Source organism: Felis catus, chromosome B4 (assembly GCF_018350175.1).
Source record: "Felis catus isolate Fca126 chromosome B4, F.catus_Fca126_mat1.0, whole genome shotgun sequence".
NCBI classification, from domain to species: domain Eukaryota; kingdom Metazoa; phylum Chordata; class Mammalia; order Carnivora; family Felidae; genus Felis; species Felis catus.
The window spans coordinates 37,617,790-37,631,458 of record NC_058374.1 but is presented as its reverse complement, the minus strand read 5'-3'; the positions used below and the strand labels follow the sequence as shown (position 1 = coordinate 37,631,458).

General features: G+C 46.9%; 1 protein-coding gene across 2 annotated transcripts in view; it reads left to right on the top strand.

Moving 5' to 3' along the window:
• The first annotated feature begins 5,011 nt into the window (after window positions 1–5,011).
• B4GALNT3 (beta-1,4-N-acetyl-galactosaminyltransferase 3) overlaps window positions 5,012–13,669 on the top strand; it is a 138,965-nt gene continuing 130,307 nt past the window's right edge. Inside the window, exon 1 of one of the 2 annotated variants that reach the window (XM_023256641.2) lies at window positions 5,012–5,522. In XM_023256641.2, coding sequence (XP_023112409.2) covers window positions 5,354–5,522 — 169 coding nt within the window. In that variant the 5' untranslated portion in view covers window positions 5,012–5,353. The remainder of the gene's footprint in view (window positions 5,523–13,669) is intronic. The other variant, XM_011283761.4, reaches the window with a different exon arrangement.

The window sequence follows — 13,669 nt, the reverse complement described above, 5'->3', positions numbered from 1 at the left end:
AAGAGCACTGTTCACCCTTTCTCCTTGTGGGTCTCCCAGCCAACAAAGCAAATCTGAGTGGAGGGGAATATTGCTACTACTCTGTGGAAAAGCGTGAGCAAGTCAAAGTTAATTTTTTGACTTGGGTAATTGTCCGTTGACTTGCTAGAGAATCCTTTTCCCTGGGGGAAGAAGGATGGAAGACAAGTGGTAGTAATTTGGAGGCATTTACACTGCACACTGGAAAGAGAAGCAAAACCTAGCAATAGATGCCAAATTTAAGCTTTGAAGCATATAGTTCTGGTCTGGGTCATGCCTTGCATTTGTGACAGATAGAATGAAGAACTCATTTGCTTGGGAGGGAGATGAAGTCATAGCCCTCAGTATGTGAATCGCCCGGGATCTTTCCTGAAAGCCAAGGAGCTTTGTTCTGGTACTTCAGCATAACATCTCTGCCCTCTGTTCATCTTTTCTTTGACTCTCTTCACCTGGTTCATTTGACTCTATGATGTGATCTTGTACATATTCTTCTATAAAGATGGTATAAATGTTCATCTGTTTCCCAATCCAGTATGCAAAATTATTTAGGACCACAAATGTAGAGAAACTAAGGCTTGGGGCTTAGTTCATACAATTCTTTCTATCATCCAGAGAGAAGGGCCCAACTGCACTGGAAATCCAGAGGAATATCCAATAAGAAGCATTCAGTGAGGGTTTCCACTTTCTCCCGGGACTAGCCTCCAAAGCAGCAAACTGCAGAAAGTCTTGTAAAAGATGGGACTCATGGAAGGAAGAGAGAGGAAAAAGTGACTTCTTCTGTAAAGAAAAGAGCAGGAAGCATTGGTGAGGGTTGGGAAGGGGGAGAATGAGAAGAATTATCATGTGGCTCGGTGAGTTATGGATGTGCTGAGAGTGAGCTCAGAGTTTCCAGGGTGAATATATTGCTCCAGGGGAACTTCCAGGGAAATATGTGCAAAGGGGAAAAAAAAAAAAAAAGGCATTGGCTCTGAAGTTAGAAAGCCTGAGTTTGAGTCCCATTTAAGACACAGGTCACCTACATCACCTTGAACCAGATATTAAACATCTCTGAGCCCATTTCCTTATCTGTAAAATGGAACTAGTGAAACCTATAAACACAGATGTTTTACGTGAGTTGAAAGAAATAAATAAATGCTTGCCGAGAGGGCCAAGGCACTGGGAGATAGCTTCAGCACTGTTCTCTCTTAGGAATTCTCTCAAAGTGAAGGAACTCATTCCTCCCCACTTCACAGCCTAAGACATTGACTTAGTGATGGTCCAGAAACCCTCACTGATTTATCATCAGAATTTCCACTACCAAGATATCTCCATGAAATACTTTTGAATAGCAGAGAAGCTCCGGAAGTGAAAAACAAGAGTGAGGGTCTGTATGGGCAGAAGGAAGTATGGAAGGTCAGGCCAGCGAAGGAGTGCTCTGGATACAAGGGAGAGAGAACCAGAGGCTAACAATCTGGTTCTAGTTCTGATTCCATCACTTACTGTTTATGTGAACTTGGTGCAGATCACCTTGAAGAAACTGAGGCTTGTGCAGTTCATAAATAGAGGAAAATACTTTTCCTACTACTCTAATGTGGTTGTGAGAAATAAAACACATATGATAAAGACATAAAATTGTTCTCTAAGCTCAAGTTGCCACATTATCCTGTAGGTGTCAGGTTTGAGGGAATGGAAAGGGTGGCCCCAGGATCATGGGATTCACTCAGTATATGCTACCTCCCTATGACTAGAATAAGAATTGCTTCGGACACAAGAGTTCTGCCACCACACCTACTCGTCACTGCACACAATTCCCTTTTGAGTTCTCTACAAACCAGAATTTTCTGGTCCCTGTGCTAACCTTGGCCTATTTTAGAAAGCTTAGACTGACCTCTTTCACAAAGCTTCTGTAATTTGGGAGAAGAAATTTGGGGTTTGACCTGATGCTGACATCCTAGCCAAGCCGGAGACCAGAGCCCACCCCATCAGAGGGTGAGCATGATGGAAATGATTTTCCTTTTCAGGTGTGGTTTTGCAGTGTGACCCTGGGGCATTCTAGACAGGTGCCAGGGCTGAAGTGAGAGAGCAAAAGGACAGTGAAAACCATCAGAAGAACGAGTGAGCATCCAGTTAAATTGACATGACAATGAACAGACATTGGCGGCAATATTGTGCCACTAAAATTATACCTCAACCTATATACTTAGCTCTGGACCTCAGGGAGAATGACAGCCAGCTCAGTTGATCGAAAAAAGAATTTGGGTCTCAAAGTCTGGCTGCTGCCTTGCTGTGATGTCATTAGGAGTCAAAAGGGATTTGGAGCAAGCAGTCTGAAAGCAGACTCTGGGGGTGAGGGATATCTCTGTGCCGGGGAGGTAACCACAGCAGGAAAGAGACAGAAGAGGGAGAGAGAGCCACAAGGTTTCCCACCCTCCTTATCCCTGCCTACCCCTGCACCTTCTCACCATAAGTAGAGAAAGAAATGATCTATTCATTTTTTTTGTAAGTAATCTCTACACCCAATGTGGGTCTTGAACTCATGACCCCAAGATCAAGAGCTGCATGCTCTTCCAACTGAGCCAGCCAGATGCCCCAGAAATGATCTCTTTAAGGTATAAGAACATAGAGTGGGAAGAGGAGGGCAAAGAACTGAGGTACGCAAAGTGATCTCTTTCCTTTTCTGAATTTCTTTGGAATTCACTGTTTGGACCAGAAAATCAGCCTTTATGTTGTTAGATCTCTTTTTCTATGGAATATCTTTTCTCCTAGACTAAATGGCATGCTCTCTGTGTTATATCTCTCCCAGTTCCCACATAATAGATAGTTCAAGGGTTTGGTTGATGGAAGTGGTTGTATGTGTTCTCCCAGGAGGGCTAGTCTTGAAGAGAAGATTGTGGCAGGGATGCCACCTGTTTCCATCACAAAGTCCTGAAAGTGACTCAGCCTAACAGCCAGTCTGGTTGCTCCCAATAAGAGAGAAAAAGAGAGAGAGAGAAACAGAGAGAGAAAGGCTCTATTTACCGAGACCCTGATCACCTCCCACCTGCCTCAGCCAAGCTTGTCCACACTGGCTGCTCCTGTCTCTCAGTCTTTTGGAGAGAGAAAAGAGCACGGGAAATGTCACATCTATGGTTTGGAACTTTGCAGACATTTTCTTGGGGCTACTGTGAGAGAATTGTTCTTCAGATCCACCTTTTTTAAACGAAGTATACCGAAAGTTCTGAGGGATGTTTGCTCCTCAAACATTAATGAATGCTAAAATGGATTTTGTGGTCCATATTGAGAAGGCAAATTTCCCACTTTTGGAGCCTCACAGTGAGGTTGGGGAGTCTGTACATATCAGTGGGTGGGGCAGGCTGTCAGTTCTACTAAAGCTCCAAGCAGGATGGGGTTGTTCAAGACTGGGCTGGTCCAAGAAAACTTCATAGAGCCTGAAATGGACCTTGAAGCAAAGGCCAAACTTGACCAACTAAAAAACAAAATGTATTGGAGCGTGGTGAATGAATTCATTTTAGCTAAAGCATGTTTCATTGGTCATATAAAGTTGGAAAAGGTTTTGGAAAGCCTTGAATTCCAGATTTACAGTTTGCATTTTAATCAGTAAGCACTAAGAAGCCATTAAATATTTTTGAGCAATGGTATGAATATGTAAAAGAATTTTATAAAGACTATCTGGTGGTAGTGGAGAGTATGTTGGGGGTTGGGGGCTAATTGGGAAAAGTACAACAGTCCCTAAAGATTAGTGGACTATTGAGCGTCCAACTAAAGTGTTAGCAGTGAGAAGGGGAAACACAGTACTCAATTCTGTGAACTTCTGTCTTGGAACACTATTTGCATGTTGTCGGTCTGATTTAAAAATATCTGGGAAAAGGGGCACCTGGGTGGCTCCGTTGGTTAAGCATCTGACTCTTGAATTCAGCTCAGGTCATGATCTCATGGTCCGAGTCCCTCTCTCTACCCCATCCCACCTCCCTCCCCCTCCTCTATCTCTAAACAAACAAACAAACAAACAAACAAACAAACAAACAAACAAACTTAAAAAATATCCGGGAATGCTTCTGATCCTTCATTTCTTTCATAGTCTCCTGACCATTTCCCCCAGGAGAGTGGAAAAGAAAACTGCACTGTTACCTGTTGACTGTCCTTAGGCAACTCTGCTCCCCTGGACCTCAATTATCTACCTTAAATCAGATAATAATTATTTTACCTGCTGGAAGGCAGAGAACTGGAACACAGAATATCTTGATGATCGTTTCAATTCTGAGTCCCTTTCTGTTTTATTTTTAATTCTTCTTTAGAACGCTCCATCTACTCTCCCCTAACAGCTATTTCATCCCAGTCTGGGAAAAACCATTTTTGGGTTCAGTCTGGGATACATACAACTTCCCCAGCATCTCTTGTTGATGTGGTTGAGTCTGGGACAGAAGGGTGTTCAGATCCAACCTGGAGGAAGAAACTGATGGAGTTCAGTGGTCATTGCCTTCCAACTAATATCATGCCTACTCTTGATACCTAAAGTAGGAAGTAGGGTCGTCACGGGCCACGAAAGGCCCTGGAGCCAAGCCTCAGGCGGTACCCCCAACTCTTCCCCAGCATGACCTCTCCCCCACTCCCCCACCCCGCTTCTACCCAGTTTCTACTTCACTTCGGCTTGGGGAGCACCACCACCAAATGCCTGGGCGGTACCTCAGTTGCCCTCGATCACACCAGTTTCGGATCAGAACTGGCCCCCTCCTACACCCCAAAAGTCCCGAGTTGGCGGTGGCGCCAATCTCTGGCCGCATCTCTCGCCACCCAGAGGGGCTCTCCCCTCTTCCTGGGGCTTCTCAGGGGCGGAGTCCACCTGTGCCCCGGGGGCGGGGCCTGGGCGGGGGCGGGACAGGTGGGAGTGCGGTCGCGCCCAGAGCTGGGAGAAAGAGCCGGAGCGGGAGGCGGCGGAGGAGAGGCGGGCCGGCGCGCACCTAGGGGAAGCCTGCCTGTGGGCAGAGTGTGAGAGCCGGCGAGCGGGCGAGGAGGCGGGAGGGAGGGCGGGCGGCTGCGAGCCTGCGACGAGGAGAGGAGTGGAGAGGAGAGCCGGGCGCGGAGGACACTCGGGGGAGGAGGCGCCGGCTCGGCTCGCCGAGAGAGACCTGAGAGGCGGCGCGAGGCGCCCGCGCAGCCGGAGGGATTCCTCGCGCGTGGAGCATGAGCCGGCGCCCGGCTGGAGAGCGGCCGGGGGACACGGCCTCCGCGCAGCCCTGAGACGCCGGGCAGGGGCTGGGGCTGGGCCGCCGTGCGCCGGGGGCGCTGGGCCCGGCCGGGGGGCGGGGGCTGGGTGCGGAGCAGCCCGCGCTGGCGGCGGCCGCCGGGGCGCCGAGCCATGGGGAGCCCCCGGGCCGCGCTTCTCCTGCTGCTCCTGCGCCCGGTCAAGCTGCTGCGGAGGCGCTTCCGGCTGCTGCTGGCGCTCGCCCTGGTGTCCGTGGGGCTCTGGACTCTCTATCTGGAGCTGGTGGCGTCGGCCCAGGTCGGCGGGAACCCCCTGAATCGGAGTAAGTAGCGCCGGGGGGAACGGGGAGGGCGCGGAGGTGGGGGGAGACATGAACGGTGGCCCCCGCTTTGGGGAGACCCGCCTTTCATGCTCAGACCTGGTTTCCAACTCATTTTCGTGTCCAGGTGCCCGGCGCCGCCCGGCTGCCTACTCCGGGAGAGAAGGGGGCGTAGGGGGCCGGTCGCCGAGTTCCGAGCCCGGGCCTGCCCGCCGGGGACATCCTTGGGGCTGCTCGCTGCTCCCCTAGGAGGACGGCGGGGAGAGAGGCTCCCGCCCGCCCCGCGGGGATGCCGGCCGTGACGCCGGGCACCTCCATCCAGAGCGCTCGGCTTGCAGCCCCCCAGCGAGACAAACGCGCGGTCCACGCGCGGGCTGGGGATTTGTGCCCTGGGTGCCCTCGGCCGGTGTCCGCCGAGGCGGCGCGCTCCGGTTAGCGCGGCCCAAACTTTGCTCAGCGCCTTCTCTGTGGCTTGCTCCGTTTCCAGTCCTGCTGCGCTTTCTGGGGTTCTTTATTTTAACCATACCTCCGAGACCCCCCTCACCTCCCCCTTCCCCTATGCCGCCCCCCCTCCCAGGCCCTTCCTCTTCCTTACTGAGCCGACCCCTCTCCTCGTTCTGGCAATCCCTCCAACTAGTTATGAGAAGCTCTCCTTGGAACGCTGCGGAACCTACTAAACTCACCAGACCCTGCTCTTGGAGACAATGCACGACACGGTGGACCAGGCAGTAGTTAGATTCCTACTCCTCTTTTTAACTTAGACAAAGCCAGTTAATTTTTCTGTGCCTCAGTTTCCTCTTAGGGAAATGGGAGGGAAAGACCTCTTCCTCGTTTTAATTCAACAGCCTGGCCATCCGAAGTTATTTTCAATGTACTGTTGATGGAGCTAACAAAGTAAAACTCTGAAAGTGTCAGGGACTGTAAAAGGACAGTAATGGCAGGAAAAAGGAGTGGAGAAACTCCCAGATGAGGCGGTTCCCTGCCCAAGCCTGAGGAGTTCTAGCACATTGTCTTCCATACCTTCACTTCCCACTTTCAGGAAGTGGTGAAGGTGTGGTGATGACATTTCGGTGAGAAGGTGCTTGGACAGGTCCTTGTGTCAACTGCTCTGCAAGAGTTGGGTGTGGTGCTTTGCCTCCTCCAGTGGCCAAAGAGAGGGAATTACTGAGGTCAGTAATTGAGCTGGTTCAGGGTAGAGACATATATTTACGGCAGAACCTCTCTGTTGAAGTAATTCTCGCTGTGAGTTAAGAGACTGGGGTTCCAATCCTGTTTCTGCCACTAGCTAGTTGGAGGATCATGGGGAAAATGACAGCTTCTCAGGTAGGAGAAAGTTGGACTAAATGATCTCCAGGGTCCCTTGGAGTCTGGATGCTTAGATTGTGTGATCTTTCCTGCTTGAGCCTTGTGCTTCAGCACATCATGAAGACAGCTCTGCTTAGCCTTAGCCCCACAGCTCCAAATTGGAGAGTTCTTCTGATGGCCAAAATTTGCTTTCCCATAGCTTGTTCTTCCCTCCCCTGAGCCTTGTTCTTTCCTCTGAAACACAGAGTGAGCCTACTCTTCTATACTGTGGCCACTCAGTCCCAAGTGGGCATGCCCAGTTGTAGTGTGTGCAGGTGGGAGACCCTGGGAAAGGATCTCCCTTCTCTCCTTGGGACACCCCTTCTCAATGTGGCTACCATTTTGTTAATGTGGTAACCAGGGGGATCCTCTGCACAGATTAAAAACAGAGGAAAGCAGTTGCTTTGTGACCCTGAAGTTAATGATGTCCCTTCTTCCCTCCCACCCCCCAATACACTTTTCCCTTACCTCAAGTGTGCTTTCTCCTTGGAGACCAGAACTAGTTTGCCATCATCGTAATCTCACATGCTGGCTCCTGATTTCTAACTCCTGTTGTCTTTCTCATCCTTGGCTATCAATTCTTTGGGTCTGTTTGGTTTCCCTTCTAGATGAATCTTAACTCTCTGACTGAGTTTCCTTTTTTTTTTTTTTTTTTTTTTAAATTTTATTTTTAAGTAAGCTCTACACCCAGTGTGGGGCTCAAACTCACAACCCTGAAAGCAAGAATCATGTGCTCTACAGACTGAGCTAGCCAGGCACCCCCCCCCCCAACTGGGTTTCCTTAATCTTTGTTTCCTTTCCCAAACTGACCCTTCCCCAGAAAAATGTTCCTAGCTTCCAATTCAGCAATGTCTTTATTTCTCTAACCATCATTTAAAAAAATATATATTTATTTATTTTTGGGAGCGCACAAGCAGGGGAGGGGCACAGACAGGGGGACAAAGGATCCGAAGCGGGCTCTGCACTGACAGTCTGACAGCAGTGAGCCCGATATGGGGCTCCAACTCACCACGAGATCATGACCTGAGCTGAAGTCAGATATTCAACCGACTGAGCCAACCAGGTACCACCCCAACTATCATTTTTAAAGAGAGCCCAAGCCTGGGTACTGATGGGTCATTTGTTTCCTCTTCTCAGCCTCTTAGAACCCCGAAACCTATCTGCTGTGCAGGGTGTTTTCATGCTGGGCTGTCCCATTGTATTCTACTTTTTCCTGGATTTCCTTTTGGAATGAGATTTAAACAGTGGCTGTGGTTTCTGGCTCCTTGTTTCCCATCCTTCTTTGTTTTAAAGAAGCCCAGACATCTTTCATCAAAGTCCTCTCTTGTCCTATAGGTCTTACTCCCAGCTCAGAACTCTTCCCCTGGAGGGAGAGCAGGGGAGGAGGAATTTAAAAATAGAGGTAAGGAAAGTCTTGCTAGCGTTCCCTCCTTTACACCCTGGCATACCAACAGCAACCAGGGCAATAAAACTTCCCTCCCAGGACTGCATCCGTGGCCTTGACCACAGCAACCAGAGTCCCATCTTGGCTCTGCTTCCCAACAAGCCACCCTGCCTCCTTTCTCTAGCAGTCCCTGCCAACTCACTCTACCATCAGCCTTCCTGTCATCTGTTAAGGCCAGCCTCCTTTACCAAGAACCTTTCATTTGCCTGTCCCTGTGTGACGGGTACATTGATCTGATGCTGGAAGAAGTGTATGGAGAAATGGCAGTCACAAACTCCAGGGTGGCAAAGTAATGACAGGGGAGCATGCTTCCTGCTTCATCTTCATGGAATAACCCAGTAGTTTAAGATATGGATGATGTGCAATTTGGGCTCCATATGTAGAAAGAGATACAACCACAATTGGAGTAACTTTAGAGAAAAACAACCCAAATCTTTAACAGATAGAAAATGGGTCCCTTGGACAAAAGAATTAGAGCTGTTCACTCACTCATTTAAACAAATATTTATTTAGCACATACCTCGAGCAAGGCATTGTGCTAGGTCGCTTAGATATAATGATGACTAGATTATGGTTTCTGCCCTCTCAACAGCTGTCTCTCTAGGGAGAGTTCAGGTGCATATATAAAAATAATCGTAATATGAAACAATCATTAAGTTTTACAAATATAGAATCTAGATGTTGCTGTGACACTTCTGGAAATGGGATGTGGCGCTTTCAGCTAATACTTCATGCAAGTGGTGACATTGCAGGAGATCTTGAGGAGTTGGTAAGATTTTAATGGATATGGAAAGAGAAGGCCATTCCAGGCAGAAAGCAGGGTAAACAAAGACCAAGGAAAAGTTAATGTTCGGGAATGTTGAGCATCTGGGTTTGATGAAGCAGAGAGTAGGAGGGAGGATATAGGATGGTGCTATATTATGAAAGACTTTGAATAACAACCTCAAAGACTGGTATTTTTTCAGTAGATAAGAAAAAGCAGTTGAAAGTTTTAGAATAGGGTAGGTAGCATTATAGGATGGAACCGGCAAGGGTAAAACAGTGTTATGATACTTTAGTATGGATGATGCATGAACAAACAGGGTACTGAAGGTCCCTTGCTGTGGCTGGCATTAACCCTTTAGCTGCTGAGTCATGAAGCTCTCCTGGGGACAGGTTAGGGTGGTAGTGGGACATTCAGAGGGCTTGGGGCACTCACTGTATACCAACATGTTCATAAGTATTTCTGAATTTTGGGGCACCTGGGTGGCTCAGTGGGTTGGGTGTCCGACGTCAGCTCAGGTCATGATCTCACCGCTCGTGGGTTTGAGCCCCACGTCGGGGTCTGTGCTGATAGCTCGGAGCCTGGAGCCTGCTTCGGATTCCATGTCTCCCCCTCTCTCTGCCCATCCCATGCTTGTGCTCTGTCTCTCTCTGTCTCTCAATAATGAATAAATGTTAAAAAAAATTTTTTTTTAAAGTATTTCTGAATTTTAATAACTGGTACAGCTGTACTCGTGTGTACCAGCTGAAAAGCAGCCCTGGGAACAGACTATTATTGGAAGTTAAAGACTCTCCATTCTGGCAGGTTTTAACAAGTTATACCCATTTGTTCAGATTGGATTAGCTAAATCCTGCCTGAGGGCAGAGGTCTGGACTAAAATGGTTTCTAGGTTCTTTGCTCTATAATTGACCTACTGCTGGGACTAACTTGTTGCTGGAGCCAAGAGATTGCATTTGGGCACAGAGCCAGGGCAGAATGATAGCATGCACCAGCCTCTTTCTAGATCTCACAAGGCCGGGTGTGGTATGTCTCCGTTTTAGTGCCAGGTTTACCTGCTGAACCCCAAAGTATTCTCAAGCCCAGGAATTAATCGGCTTTTGCTGCCTTAAATCTGCAACACATCTCTCTGGTTGGCCCTTGTGATTTCTGATTGACTTTGAATGGGCTGAAGCAGGCACACCCACAGATGTCAGCTCCTGGGGTCAGGGTTACCACAGCCATTCTGACCTGGAAAGGATACAGACCCTTTAGTAGCAGAGGTAACTCAGGGCTGAACAGTAACCTGAGATGCAGGCAGACAGAGAAGGAGAAGCAAATGAGACTGATGTGTGGGCACAGCGGGGATGGTGTGGCTGAGGGTTGACACTCAGGCAGAGGTAAGTGTTGAAGGGAAGCACAACTGCTTCCTGTCCTCCGGGTGGCTTGGGACTGTGTTTCATGCTGTGCTGGCCGGACTGCCCTTCATTCCCATGGCACCTCTGATTCCTATTCCTGCGTCCTACTTATGTCTCTTTATGCTGCCATCCTGGCCACCTGGCTGTTGTGTGCATCTTGAAATCACTATCCAATTCTGGGCACACACTAGGCACTTGAATAAATACCTCCTGGTTATGGATGGTAAGCTCCGAATTTCCAAGCACCTGATATTTTCCACTGGCAGATACTTTGTTTATCAGTGACCAGTCCAAGAATAGAACCTAGGAATTCTTGTTCCTTGTACCATAATACGTATAAACAACAATAGCCTTTCAACACATATGCAAAGGGTAAGAATTAAGCCATCGATGCTTTTTTACATAAGTGTGTTTTCTTTGGACCCAGTGCGGTCTGTACTTGGAACGCCATATGTGGCAGTAGGAGACCTTACCCAGACTTGGCCTCTCCTTTCCCTGGTCTCTTCCATTCTCCTTCTGACATGACCAGGCGAATTGCAGCAAAACACCTTGCCACCTCTCCTGCCCACGCCAGCCAGGGACCCTCAGTCCAAGTTGAAGCGCCATTCACCTGCTCAGGGGTGCTAAGGCTACTTACCACTCCCTGTCCTGGGAGTTGTTCAGATGCCCTGCATGGTTATAACTGCTTTGCAGCATGAGGTCTTCTGAAGCAACCACTTCTGTGCTGGTTTTAGGAGCTGCTGGTACTTGCACTGCAGTAATTTTCCAGGCCACAGAGCCTGGTCTTGCCCTCTAGTGCTGAGCTTTATGAAGCAGAGCGGAGCAGCCGCCATAGCAGAGTTTGCTTTGGAAGGGGGCCTAGAGGCTGTTCTTGGAGTCTCGTTCTGTACCAAGTTCCACCAGTCTCAAAACCTACCCTTTTATTTTCCATGAACACTTTTACTTATATCCAAGGATGGTGAGGTCTAAACCAGGCCAACTGTATAGCTGAGCTTTCAGACCCCTTTAATCGTGTGATCCACAATTAATAGATTTATATGTTACCCAATATAAAAAAAATACTACTGGAAGAGGTGAGAACAGTTTGGATGGTGTATATAAAGGGCGTTGGGCTGAACATGTTATATATTCTGAGCAAACCATGATGGATAGCTCTTGAAATTTTTGCAGACTTTTAGGTTCTAACAAGTGCTGCTTTCAATGTTAGAAGTATCCATGAGACAAGCAAGAATGAATATTATTTTTATCCTTGTGATATTTTTGTATGTAATTTATTTTTTATGCTAAATTTTTAAAAATTTCTTAACTACTAACCAACTTAAAAAAATTTTTTTAAGTTTGAGAGAGAGAGCATGCATGTGAGCACGTGCGGGTGGGGCAGGAGCAGAGAGAGAGAGGGAGGGAGAGAATCCCAAGCAGGCTTTGTCCACACTGTCAGCACAGAGCCTGATTTGGGGCTCAATCTCATGAACAGCGAGATCACAACCTGAGCCGAAATCAAGAGTTGGACGCTTAACAGACTGAGCCACCCAGGTGCCCTTAAACCAATTTTTTTTAGACAATTAGGATACAAATCGTCCTTGTGGTCCCTGGCTCTGTGTGTGTGTGGGTGTGTGTATGTGTGTGTGTTTTGTTTTGTTTTGTTTTGTTTGTAACTTTTCACTGAAGTATCTTATATGTTCAGGAAAGTGCACATATAAAGAAAGTAGACATATAAGTGTACAGCTTGAATTTTCACAAACTGAACATACCTGTGTAATGAGCACCCTGATGAAGAAACGGAATATTACCAATACTTCAGAAGCACTCCTTGAATTCCCTTTCAGTCACTATCACAAGGACAGACTGATTAACTTAGCTTATTTTTATGCTTTGTGTAGAAAAATATGTGCTTTATTTTAAAGTTAATATTTATGATTACAAAAATAATGCATGTTCATCATACCAGATGACAGCTGTGTATCTAGAACACATTAACTCCTGTAAAATTACTTTCTTGTGCTGTAGGTACCCCAGTACAACTGATATAATAACTTAAGGAGTGGCCAATGAAGACCAAGAGCCTAAATGCTATGCGATCTAGCCCTATGAAACTGTCCATTAGGGGGCAGCCGGGTGGCTCAGTCAGTGGAGTATGTGACCCTTGATCTAGGGGTTGTGGGTTCGAGCCCCAGGTTGGGTGGAGAAATTACTTAAAAGTAAAAAATATACATTTTTAAGTTTATTTATTTATTTATTTATTTTGAGAACGAGAGAAAGTGTGTCAGTGGGGGAGGGATATAGAGAGAGGGAGAGAGAGAGTATCCCAAGCAGGCTCTTTACTGTCAGTGTAGAGGCTGATGCAGGGCTTGAACTCACAAAACATGAGATTATGACCTGAGCTAAAGTCGGACGCTTAACTGACTGAGCACTCAGTCTCCCCAACTCTTTTTTTTTTTTTTTAATGTTTATTTATCTTTGAGAGAGAGAGCGTGCATGCACTGGTAGGGCAGGGGCAGAGAGCAGAGACAGAGGGTCTGAAGCAGGCTCTGCCACTAACAATAGAGAGCCCCACGTAGGGCTCAAACTTGAGAACCGCGGCCAGATCATGACCTGAGCTGAAGTCAGGTGCTGAACTGACTGAGCCACCCAGATGCCCAAAAAATAAAATCTTAAAAAAAGAGAGAGAGAAATAGCTATGTTTCTTTTGAGCAATTTTTTTTATTGTCCATATAAATTGTATAACCACCAGGTATTTTCCTTTGTGTTGGTTACTAGAAGACTTTAGAATTCAATTTTTAGTTCACCTGAAAAAAGTGTAAAAGGCTTTGTGACCTGCCTTTTAGTATCAATTTTATGCCTATACCTTTATTTTTTCTTTTCACCCCACAATGACTTCTAGTTTATGTCATCTTATATTCTATGATCCTTGTAAACCACTTTAACTTTTTCTGAAGCAAAGGCATAAAACAAATCAATATAAGTGCTGTGGTATATATAAAAACATGAAGAAGAAATTAAAAATCACCTGTAATCCCACTACTTTGATCTAGAGATTGTTAAAAAGAAAAAAATAAAGTATAATAAGCTGTGATAACCAGATGCTGGATTCTGGAATACCTTAAACAAGAATTCTAGATAAAAAAGCCAAAAAATAATTTTCCTGATCTTTTTTTATTTTTGTCTTTAGCTTATTTAGGTGCTGAAAAGTTGAATGACATTCAGA